Here is a 12,311-nt window from a genome sequence, read left to right on the forward strand (position 1 = left end):
ATGATCAAATGCAGTCAAGTCCCCTTAAAAACATTGAAAAAGCCCTTTAATTTTACACCAATCCTCAAAGGTTGTCAATCAGATATATTCTCAGTCATCCATTCAGTTTTCTGTGCAAACCACAAGGGGAGCGCGAATTCATGCTGACGGGACGTGCAAAAACACAAAAGAAAACTCATTCAGGGAAAGAATGACAACATCAGCCCTAGGTTAGAATATATATATATATATATATATAGCCCCTTTAAAAAAAAGTCAATCTCTGTATACATGTTTTATAACGAGATATATTTAGCGTACAGAGCTGTGTAATAAACATAGACTTAGTCTACCCTATCATACATGGTTAAAAGAAAAAGGTTTTTGTCACATTTAAAAATCAGAGCCTCATGATTGAGGCACGACAAAATAAATCTGCATTCGTCAGTCACCAATTGAATTTTTTTTTTTTTTTGTGAATAATAATTTAATATAACAATATTAAATTTAGGCAAAAACTGTGTAACGTGAGTAACCATAGTGTAGCATGCTAAAGCAAACATGGCAACCTTCTCGATTAGACGTGAACAGTGGTAACTTTGTACATTCCTTTAGGGTTCAAAAATCAAATTTTAGATTTTGATCATATATGTTTGTGTTTTATTCATATGCAATATGACATTTTTATCATATTGTAAAGTACTTAGATCAAAGCAAGACCATTGTTCAATCCGCTCCCTTAGTTTTGTCAGAAGGCGCCCCGCAGTGGTCAACTGAATTCAGCAACACAGTCGCGGGCGCCAAACTCCAGCCGCCTGGGTAGGAGACACATGACAGGCCTGCTAGCTAACCACTGCAACTAGAGGTGCTGGAATCATGTTCGTTGCTCGCAGCATCGCCGCTGACCATAAAGATTTGATTCACGATGTTTCGTATGATTTTCACGGCCGGAGAATGGCAACGTGTTCCAGCGACCAAAGTGTCAAGGTGAGCCACATTCGGGGCTAATGCTAACGCCAATGCTAACGCTAATGCTAAGCCTAGCATGTTAGCATTCCCCACGTTAGAAGCTACGAGCCCTACAATCAACCTAATGGACTCGTTTAAGTTGAGAGAGAACAGTATAGAAGTGTTTGAGAAATGTAAGCCTCTTTTACAGCAAGACAGCTTTACTTTATAAATTGAGTTAGTATATTTAACCTGTTTAATCAACTGCTAGTCGGACTGAGTCAAATTCAAAATGTGTTTAGAAAACGTAAATGTACACTGATAATGTAATGGCACTAATGTTTCTCAGTGAATTTCTGCCTCTCAGGTGTGGGACAAAAGTGAGAATGGAGAGTGGCAATGCACAGCCAGCTGGAAGGTAAACACTCAGCTCCTGATTTCTATCATTTTAATTGCTGTCAAATACCTCCCTGGTAAATAGAAAATCCTGGTATTGGTCATCTTTTATACATTTAATGACTGTCACTAATGACTATTTTCTTATTAAGCTATCCGCAAATTGACCCAAGTAGGGATCGGCCCCCGCCAGGGGTTTTGAAGGGGTCTTAAGATCCTTTTGGAGATCAAACTAATTAACAAATATAATACAGTTAAAACAGATTTATGCTGCTGGTTGTGCCACAGAATTACAAATGGATAAAAACAATTTATTATTGATGCTACTGTGGTCATTATCGTTCTGCTGGTTTATTGATTGATTTATTCAGAAGTTTACATAATAAAGGAGACGTAATATCCTAAAAATAATTGAAGGAAACATCAGTCTTGACAAGGCACGGACAATATTTCAGCATTAACATCTGTATTGGCCGATATTGGTCATTTTTCAACACATCGCTATCGTAGAAGTGGGCTGGTATTAACAACTGATGTTTATTTCCATCTTGTTGCCCTTTGTGTGTGTTTTTCAGAAGGGGAGGGGGTTGGTCAGGTGACTGTGATAGTGATGCAGCACAGGATTGTGGGGTGTTTAACTGAGGCAGAAATGTCAGAGCGATGCCGTCAGTTTTTCACAGTGTCAGAATGTTAGAGAAATACATTTTTGATATATGTAATATCGGCCACAACCGCAATATTAATATTGAATATCGATATCAACCCAAATATTTTATATCGTTGCATCCCTAGTCTTGATGGCATTGATTGGTCATGGGAACCTATAAGCATTTTGATAAATTCCTTCGCCCATGTTTAAATGCCATTAAATTGCTGTCTGAGAAAATTTTCCCTTCTGGCCTGCAGACACACAGTGGATCGGTGTGGAGGGTAACCTGGGCTCATCCAGAATTTGGCCAAGTTCTGGCCTCCTGCTCATTTGACAGAACAGCCGCTGTCTGGGAGGAGATTGTCGGGGAGTCCAACGACAAGCAGAGAGGACTGAGCCACTGGGTAAGTACAACTGCAAGCCATCCTAAAACTAGCCGGTTTCTTTTCATTTGAGTTGCCATCCAAGCTGTCAATGTTGCTTGTGTTTAGATAAAGAGAACCACGCTTGTGGATAGTAGAACATCAGTGACAGATGTGAAGTTCGCTCCTAAACACATGGGTCTGATGTTGGCCACCTGCTCTGCGGACGGAGTGGTGAGGATCTATGAGGCTCCCGATGTAATGAACCTGAGCCAGTGGTCCCTGCAGCACGAGATCTCATGCAAGCTTAGCTGCAGCTGCATTTCGTGGAACCCCTCAAGGTTAGACGGCCATGTTTACATGGCAATATAGTTCCTACAAGGTCTTAAAAAGTGTGCAACATTTGTATGACTTTGTATTTTTAGCTCTGGGAATATATAGGGGAAGTTCTATATTGTCCATGTCCTGTTCCATAATCCATTTTTAAGAATCTAAAAAAAGAATCTGAATTACCATGGAACATCTCTGTTTCCAACAGGTCCAACTCTTAAAGCATTTACAGCTTTTTTCAATGTGTTTTTCCAAAATGAGGACATACTTTTCGAAATGAACATTATATTGTAGTTATTTTTCAAATTTACAACCAAATTTGGACCCAATTATAAACGTGTTGCTAAAACCTCTGAAATGTGCTGCAGTTTCCCTGATAAAATAAGCTGTTTTGGATTCAACAGAAGATGAAGGGATTAAAAGATTTTCCCTGCATCAAAGCATATGTCCCTTACCTTTATCGGATTTTTACCTGACTCCAATAAGTGCATCAAAGAACATGTTTGATGCATTTATGGACGTGGGATTTTTAGATTTTAGTGCATTAAATGAATTTTTAGCGTTTGACCTCCTGATCACTGGTTAGAATGTAGCAGTACATTCCTTGTACTACTAAATGTTGATAATGGTGTAGGGCTGAAACAATTAATTTGATTGATCGTGATAATCGATTGTTGAAATAATCCTAAACTAATTTAGTGATCGAAGGGTCATTATCTGGAGTATACAGACTCTAAAACATGCCATACAAGAACAACCTATTTAGAGCATTAATTAAGCCAAAAATGTACAGAAAATAAGGGAAATAAAAAAACTCTTCTTTCTCTGTAAATATGCTCTACCCAGAAGTTCTCAGGTGGCATAGCTTTATAACAGGGGTCCCCAACTAAAATAGCAGGTCTACCACCTCCATCATCCAAACACTTTGGGGTGTGATCGATTTACATCAAATGAGAACATTTAATTAACACTAGTTTTGTTTTTTAACTACTGATCAATTATTCATATGTCCATGAAATCATCTGCTGATCCAAAGAGTGCAATTCAGTGTAAGAGCCAACATTAAACGCACTCTGAATGGCACAGTCGAGCTGGGTCTGTACATCTTGGTAGAACAGTTCTGCTGTGCAACAGTTTCCTCAGATAGGTTATGTTAGGTGGTTGGAGTGACTGGCCAACCCAAACCAACAGTCAGACTCAGAGGAACGACACAGAGACTCTTTAATTTTCTTGCAGCAAGGGCAACTACACACGAGAATGTGAGCTACAAGTGTGGTTACCTTAGCTTCGTTTATTTATACAGTAGAGTGTACAGACATATCAGATGGGTGTGTGATATTTACAAGTTTCAGTTGGGGAGTGGAAACAGGGACAGTTGGTACTGCCTTCGGTTATTGCAAGACCAGCTGCACACAGACCAAGATAATAATTGAGTAGAGCCAGACACTGGGTCACATTTACATGTGATGGTTAGAATAGAGATGAAATGCATGTGAGTGATAATTAGTGAACATTAATGTATATACACTCAACCTAACTGGTGAATATATGTGACATAAGATTTATTATCGGACAGGGACAGTGGGTTCAGGGAAGAATCAGTTCATCATACAACTATTCTGCTAAATGATTCAGGATGTAGAATTCTCTAGTATTATTCCAGAATAATGCAGCATGTCAAATACTAGTATTCTTTTAACGTATTTCTGTGTGATATTGTTCCATCCTTCTTGCAGTTCCCGAGCCCACCCCCCCATGTTTGCTGTTGGCAGCGATGACGGCAACGTGGCATATGGCGGGAAGGTTCAGATCTATGAATATAATGAAAACACGCGGTAAGAAATCCACTCTTGAGGAGGGTAAACGTTGTAGTACGGCATAACAACCACAGCTGTAAACGTGGTTTAATGTTATCCTATTTTAAAGGAAATACAGTAAAGCGGAAACGCTGATGACAGTCACTGATGCGGTCCATGACATTGCTTTTGCCCCGAACCTTGGGAGATCGTTCCATGTACTCGCCATTGCAACAAAAGATGTCCGAATATTTAAGCTTGTTCCTTTGAGGTAACATCTCTCCTTTTTTTTCTCGTACTTGTAATGTTAATTAAATAAAACAACCGTGAACCTGCGTTTTAATGTGCTAGTTATTTTGTGATTAACCTATGTGTACTTAAGTCGAAATGTTTATTTGCCCCCACTTCTTTAAATGGTTTTAAAACGGGGGAAAAACACAAACAGTGCTTTGTTCTGGGTTCTTCTGTCAGAAAGGAGAGCACCGCTACAGGACCCACCAAGTTTGAGGTGCAGATTGTGGCTCAGTTCGACAACCATAACTCCCAAGTGTGGCGTGTGAGCTGGAACATTACCAGCACCCTGCTGGCTTCCTCCGGGGATGATGGCTGTGTCCGTTTGTGGAAAGGTGGGAAAACCATTGTTCACTCGTCGCTGATTTTTATTTTATTTTTTTACCCCAACTTTCTGCTTTTTTTCTTTGCATGTTACAAGCATCAAATTCTAGATGCGTTTATATACCAGATACAATAAAGCCATTCAGTAGACATCGATAATGGAAAACATTTGAAGAATTGAAGGTTTTGAGGAATTTAAAAACAGTAAATTTTAATTTTAGTTGTTCTGAAAATTGCAGTTTCTCTAGAAATGTGTATGTTAAACGAGTTGCCTCTAATCACTGTCTGTCAGACATGAAAGAAAACTGCAGCTACTTCGCTTTATTAACATAATGAACTGTTTTTTATGGAGAACAAGAAAAATGGGATTCCATGCAAACACGAGCATATCCAGACATATTCAATATATTTTTGAAAAGTTCATTTATTTTAGTAACTCCGTCACTAAGTGAAACACATTAGATACCTTAATTCCGCACATATTGATCTTTTCAAGCCTTTATTTCTGTTAATTATGATCATTTTCTGCCTACAACTAATAAAAATGCAACACGAAGGATTAGAATATTACATCAGACCAGAACAGTGCAGAGACCACTAAAGGGGTAAGTGCTCAAAGCAAAGAAAGGGCTATATAGCTGGATTCTAGGGTGAAATATTAACAAGAATCTCACCCAGCTTTTACACTTTAATGTACTATGATATACTTCAAATAGTAAGCATGGAGATGCACAATTGAATCAGATCTAGGGAAAGCTATAATATAGAACACACCACCATGCATATATATTAAATATTTTATTGTGATCAGAATTTCACTCTGCAGGACTCATTCATCATAGGGAAGTACTGAGAGATTCAAACCCACATGTGAGCAAAATGTGTAAATTAGAGGAATAGACTATCAAACACATTTAGTTTTTTGATAGTTACACTGATCAAATATAAACAGGGGCACAATACAATCTTTTAGTGTACAGTAATAAAGGCCCTAATAACAAATAAAGCAGTGTGGATGTTCTGTAGTTACACTGGAGGTAAAGATGGTCCATTCAGAATAGCACAGGGGCATCAAACTTTAACATGGACCTGCAGACAAAACGGAAATGAGCTGTTAATACACATTACCTTAGTGTTAAAGCCTACTAACACTGCTGACTGACCACCAAACTTTACGTTAAACCTCTTCTATCGGTGTGTTTGTGTTTTGTGATTACTTGTATATATATTTCCTTCTTTCCCTCTACTTTTTACTTCTCTGTCTATTCTCTCTTGTCCTCATTGTCTCATCCTCCATGGGTTGACTGCAGCTCAGTGTCTCTTTATTTCTGTCTCCATCTCATCTGATTAGTCACTCTAGAGGCAAGAAATCAAATAATCTACATTTAACAACAGTACATCTTAACCTAATTATTTAATCTTAAACTGGTTGCTTGTAAAATTTGTGTTGTACTCTTTTTTACCCAGTTGGTTAACAATCCACAACCTTTGGCTGCTTCAAGCAGCTCCTTCCTTGTTTGTTTCAGACGTCTTTCTTTATAAGGGATCTTTGAACTAAAACTAACCTCCTATGAATGATGATCTAAAAAATATTTTAAAATACAGTACCTGGTTTTTTTTTTTTCTCCTTGCTAAAACAAAAATGATTATTTAGTCATTAGCTCAGCATAACCGAAGTTATTTGACAGAAAATGAGACATTGAGAGTCTCTGCAGGCTGTATTATAAGGATTTTTGCTTTGAGTCTGGGTCCTGTTTATTTTTGTTTTACTAATCTTACACGTTCGCGGGACAGAAGCACTTTTACTGGTCAACACATATATTATCTATCCAGGACTATATCAGGAATAATATGAGGAAGCTAATGTTTTATTTCAAAATTCAGAGCTTATTTCCAGCTCTTTTATTTTTCAGTCCAAATAATTATAAGCCAAGTCCAGACCGGTGCTTGTTGTCATACTTTGTGGTTGTGTGTTTATGAGGCGGTGTGTGTGCTCCATCAGCTTCCAAGTGGGAGATAGTGATAGTAGTGATCAGCTAATCATTCAAACTTATACAAGAAATTTAAAATTCACCCACTACTATCTAAACACGTTCATGGAAATGAGTCATTATAAATGTCTTGAAAGAATGAAAAAAGATAATATATTTGATAAAATCATATCTTATTAAATTGAAACATAAAAACTCCACATTATTAGTTGGGAAGACACATTTTGACTTGTCATGTAATCTACATAATGATTTGTTTGTGACAGGCTATTTACTTCATTCTAACTTGTAAAACTGGTAATGAATAACTGCATTTTCATTGGCCCCCAAAAAAGATTAAATAAATATAAATAGCAGCACCGATGCATCAGATCATCAAACATCTCCTCAGAGTAGCTTTTCTGCCAATATTATAGTAATACTTCTGAGTGACAACTGTTAACGCTAAAGGGAAGAGTCTTTACCTAGCAGCTAGCTCATGACACAACAACGAAATAATGTCTGAGTGATAAAACATGAAAAATAGTAGCTTCTCCTCACCGGTCTCCTCCCGCTCAGAGAGCCACAGCCCTCTTCGTTTCTCCCCCTGCGTGTGTGATGTGTTTCATCCCCTCTCAGCTCAGACTGCTCCTCTGGTTGGGGATAAAGCTCAAATGATACAAAGTTGTTGATACAAGTACAAGAACCCATATATTATAATTTTACTCACTTACTAGTTTATTGACAACACCTGTCCAGGAATCTGGACCAAAAGCGACATTCTGGGCCCCACAGTCTGCTTCTCTGTCTCATTGCGCAAGGGGCAGTTATTGCGTGCATCACAGAGCCAAAGGGTTAAAGGTAACAGTGTTACTGAACCTGGTTTAAACATCCCTACAATGTTTTTCGTGTCCTGTTTGCTGTGCTCCTTGGTCTTCATGATCAGGTTTGTTCTTTAATAAACCTCTGAGACCTTCACAGAACAAATGGATTTGTCCAGTGATTAAATTGCTCCCAGGGGGTTTCTAAAAGCAGTTGGTTGATTTTAGTTAGGAAAGGGAGATGAATATAAATGCACTCAGGCATTTTCCTTCCAATTTACAGGTATGATCTACTTTGTCGCATTTGTGACAAAATGTTAAAAAGTTCAATGGGATTGAATACCTTGGCAATGCACTGTATGGTACAACTTATTAATGTACAGGTCCTTCTAAAAATAATTAGCATATTGTGATAAAGTTCATTATTTTCTATAATGTAATGATGAAAATTTAACATTCATATATATTAGATTCATTGCACACTAACTGAAATATTTCAGGTCTTTTATTCTCTTAATACGGATGATTTTGGCATACAGCTCATGAAAACCCAAAATTCCTATCTCACAAAATTAGCATATTTAATCCGACCAATAAAAGAAAAGTGTTTTTAATACAAAAAACGTCAACCTTCAAATAATCATGTACAGTTATGCACTCAATACTTGGTCGGGAATCCTTTGGCAGAAATTACTGCTTCAATGCGGCGTGGCATGGAGGCAATCAGCCTGTGGCACTGCTGAGGTCTTATGGAGGCCCAGGATGCTTCGATAGCGGCCTTTAGCTCATCCAGAGTGTTGGGTCTTGAGTCTCTCAACGTTCTCTTCACAATATCCCACAGATTCTCTATGGGGTTCAGGTCAGGAGAGTTGGCAGGCCAATTGAGCACAGTGATACCATGGTCAGTAAACCATTTACCAGTGGTTTTGGCACTGTGAGCAGGTGCCAGGTCGTGCTGAAAAATGAAATCTTCATCTCCATAAAGTTTTTCAGCAGATGGAAGCATGAAGTGCTCCAAAATCTCCTGATAGCTAGCTGCATTGACCCTGCCCTTGATAAAACACAGTGGACCAACACCAGCAGCTGACACGGCACCCCAGACCATCACTGACTGTGGGTACTTGACACTGGACTTCTGGCATTTTGGCATTTCCTTCTCCCCAGTCTTCCTCCAGACTCTGGCACCTTGATTTCCGAATGACATGCAGAATTTGCTTTCATCCGAAAAAAGTACTTTGGACCACTGAGCAACAGTCCAGTGCTGCTTCTCTGTAGCCCAGGTCTGGGGAATGCGGCACCTGTAGCCCATTTCCTGCACACGCCTGTGCACGTTGGCTCTGGATGTTTCTACTCCAGACTCAGTCCACTGCTTCCGCAGGTCCCCCAAGGTCTGGAATCGGCCCTTCTCCACAATCTTCCTCAGGGTCCGGTCACCTCTTCTCGTTGTGCAGCATTTTCTGCCACACGTTTTCCTTCTCACAAACTTCCCACTGAGGTGCCTTGATACAGCACTCTGGGAACAGCCTATTCGTTCAGAAATTTCTTTCTGTGTCTTACCCTCTTGCTTGAGGGTGTCAATAGTGGCCTTCTGGACAGCAGTCAGGTCGGCAGTCTTACCCATGATTGGGGTTTTGAGTGATGAACCAGGCTGGGAGTTTTAAAGGCCTCAGGAATCTTTTGCAGGTGTTTAGAGTTAACTCGTTGATTCAGATGATTAGGTTCATAGCTCGTTTAGAGACCCTTTTAATGATATGCTAATTTTGTGAGATAGGACTTTTGGGTTTTCATGAGCTGTATGCCAAAATCATCTGTATTAAGACAATAAAAGACCTGAAATATTTCAGTTAGTGTGCAATGAATCTAAAATATATGAATGTTAAATTTTCATCATGACATTATGGAAAATAATGAACTTTATCACAATATGCTAATATTTTGAGAAGGACCTGTAGGTTTTAATGTAGGCAGTAGGGGGCAGAGGAAGCTAGCCTAGAGTATTGGGTCCTAATTTATTTCCGACATTAAGAAATGAAAAACAGCTGATGTTGCTGTTTTTTCTCTGCAGCTAACTACATGGAGAACTGGAAGTGCACAGGCATCCTGAAGGGAGACGGCAGCCCGCTGACAGGCTCATCTGGTCAGCCCACAGCCATGAGCGTGGTGGTGGGCTCCTCTGTTCAGAACTCTCAGAACATCCTGAATGGGATGTCAGCAGGAAGGTAGGTGGTGTCGTGTGTCTGACACCACTCACCCAGTCGGAGAGCAGCCAATTAGAACTGCTAACCTTACTGTGCCTCACACTGACTTGGAGAGCAGCTGACCACTGACAACAGTTCTGGACTCACAGCGACCCAGTGCTGCCCTGAGGCAAAGAGCTTGGCTCCTGGTTTCCAGCATGCAGCTTGTCTGGATCAGGCCTGTGGAGCTGCTGTGTGGTGTTGGCTTCTCCCTGATTTGTACTGATGTCTGTTTTGAGTGGTGTTATGTTTCCCCTTTGCAAGGACTAACTGCCTCACTATTAGGAAAATAAATTTTGTTTATATAAATTTGATTTGTGACCATTATTTGACTTGCTCCAGTTGCTTGAAGAAAATCAGCAAAATGAATGAACTTGGTAGTCTTGATGTGTGACGTTAATGTTTCCTTCAAGAGCCTCTCAGCACCCTGGGGACAGTTTCCATTATGAAATGAGCGATAGAGCCATTCCAAGTTCTCCTCATTTGTTTTTAAAAGGAATGTATTCTTGAGCAAGTCTTGCCTAACTCTTTGCTGAAGAGAAGGAAGCTTTGATGAACCTTTTTAACCAACTGTAAAAGAATCAATGTGTGAGTATGAATATAGCCTTTTTAATTTTTTAGGTGGACAGAAAATCTTGTTAGTTTATGCTAATTTAATTTCTAAGCAGTAAAGCTCTGCTTTGGGAATCGTGCTTATGAATTTTACTCAGTCACTTTTTAATGTTAATTTGTCAGGTTAAAACAGTTTTTCACTACTTGAAGAATAATTTTCTTTGTATTCCACCTATAGAGTCAGGACTAACTGGTTTTGACTGAGTAGACGTGGCTGTATTCATGTTCAACCCAACAGCTTTAATCCATTACTGTAGACCTAACTCTTGATTAACCTCTAACATAAGTAACATTAGATCGATTCACTGTGTGATCTTCTCTTACAAATAAATGTTTTTAGTGTTATAGGTTGTCAGATTTCTATCCACAACGCGTCCTAGCCAGGGATGCACCGATGTGACAATTTGGACCGATATTTATATCTGATATTAATATTTCTGTCATGGCCGATAACCAACATTCACCGATATTGTATGCATCTCCCTACCTTTTCAACACAGTGAAAAAAATGAACACATCACTGATGTTGTTTCTCAGCTTCAGTTTAATCCCTATAATCACTGTCACCTGTATAAACAGATCCCACATGCCCCCCCCCCCCCCCCAGTAACCTTGTGTTGACAGAGAAGTGTGGACTTGGTTTGTTGAAGTTAATTTGCTTTTCTATTGGTTGTTGCATGCAGGACTGCCAAGAGAGCTCCCTTTGCTCCTCCCCTGCGGCAGCTGACCTCCCCAAAGATAAACCAGAGTCCTGCATATTACTAATGACACTTGTTGATGACCATTTGCCTGAAATACAAGTCGTTGTGCTGTAAGCTTCATAGCAGAGTGCTAGTTTTTCCACTTTTGGCATGAAGACTGCACACATGTAGTCCATGCTTTGTTTTTGTAATGTGTGACTGAGCTTCATTTGTGTTTAATAACTTTTATTCACACCCATCTTGATGTAGCCATTTCTGCCACTTCCTTTTACATGCATCTCCTCTTATATTCCATTTGTTGTTGTTTTTTTCTTGTCTGTATGTTTGTCTCCTTTCTTTTTCTCCCCTCTTTATTCCTTCAGGTATTTCTTTCCACCTCTGGATCCTCCCAGAGGGGGGACCAGGCATGGTCACCTGCTGCCTCCTTCGTCCCTCATAGAGCACTGTGATGCTGAGCCCGTTGTTCAACCTCAGCAACTGGCTCTTGCTCACAGACACTCCTCTAGGGCGCTGCTATCTTTGCCAGAAACTGAAGAGCAATGATATGAGTTATGAGGGTTTTTATTTTATTTCCCTTTTAGTGTGTATGTTTATTCGAAAATGCAATGCTGGAATGTAATCTTTGTGTCATCCTCTTGTAATAAAGGTTTTTCTAAAGTAAAGTGTTTTCTTATTATAAAATAGAAAAGGAGGATAAAATGTGTTTAGAATGGGTTATACTGTATTGAAAGGAAATGTTTTACAGTAAGGTATGGGAGCGCTTCACTAAAATAATTATGTGTGAATTCAGCTCACGGGATGTTTTTTTTTTAGTGCTGCGGAACTTAGTTTAAGTCATTTTAAGCCATTTCCCATTTTTATTGCGTCCAAACCAGACTCCATGTATGAGTAACTG

The 12,311-nt window shown here is 39.3% G+C and overlaps 1 protein-coding gene across 1 annotated transcript; it reads left to right on the top strand.

The window, feature by feature from the left end:
* The first annotated feature begins 575 nt into the window (after positions 1–575).
* seh1l (SEH1-like (S. cerevisiae)) lies at positions 576–12,078 on the top strand. Its single transcript, XM_047361808.1, has 9 exons — positions 576–966; positions 1,295–1,345; positions 2,230–2,376; positions 2,464–2,675; positions 4,401–4,499; positions 4,591–4,731; positions 4,932–5,086; positions 9,932–10,085; positions 11,779–12,078. The coding sequence occupies exons 1-9, from the start codon at positions 856–858 to the stop codon at positions 11,957–11,959; spliced, it is 1,251 nt and encodes a 416-aa protein (XP_047217764.1). The 5' UTR covers positions 576–855; the 3' UTR covers positions 11,960–12,078.
* Positions 12,079–12,311: the final 233 nt, after the last annotated feature.

Source organism: Girardinichthys multiradiatus, chromosome 3 (assembly GCF_021462225.1).
Source record: "Girardinichthys multiradiatus isolate DD_20200921_A chromosome 3, DD_fGirMul_XY1, whole genome shotgun sequence".
Lineage (NCBI taxonomy): Eukaryota > Metazoa > Chordata > Actinopteri > Cyprinodontiformes > Goodeidae > Girardinichthys > Girardinichthys multiradiatus.

Bases quoted from the DNA above. Each gene is read 5' to 3' on its own strand.
- seh1l (XM_047361808.1), top strand. From the start codon at position 856: ATGTTCGTTGCTCGCAGCATCGCCGCTGACCATAAAGATTTGATTCAC. The intron at 967-1,294 runs GTGAGCCACATT...TCTGCCTCTCAG, and splicing joins CCAGCGACCAAAGTGTCAAG to GTGTGGGACAAAAGTGAGAA. The intron at 4,732-4,931 runs GTAACATCTCTC...TTCTTCTGTCAG, and splicing joins TTTAAGCTTGTTCCTTTGAG to AAAGGAGAGCACCGCTACAG.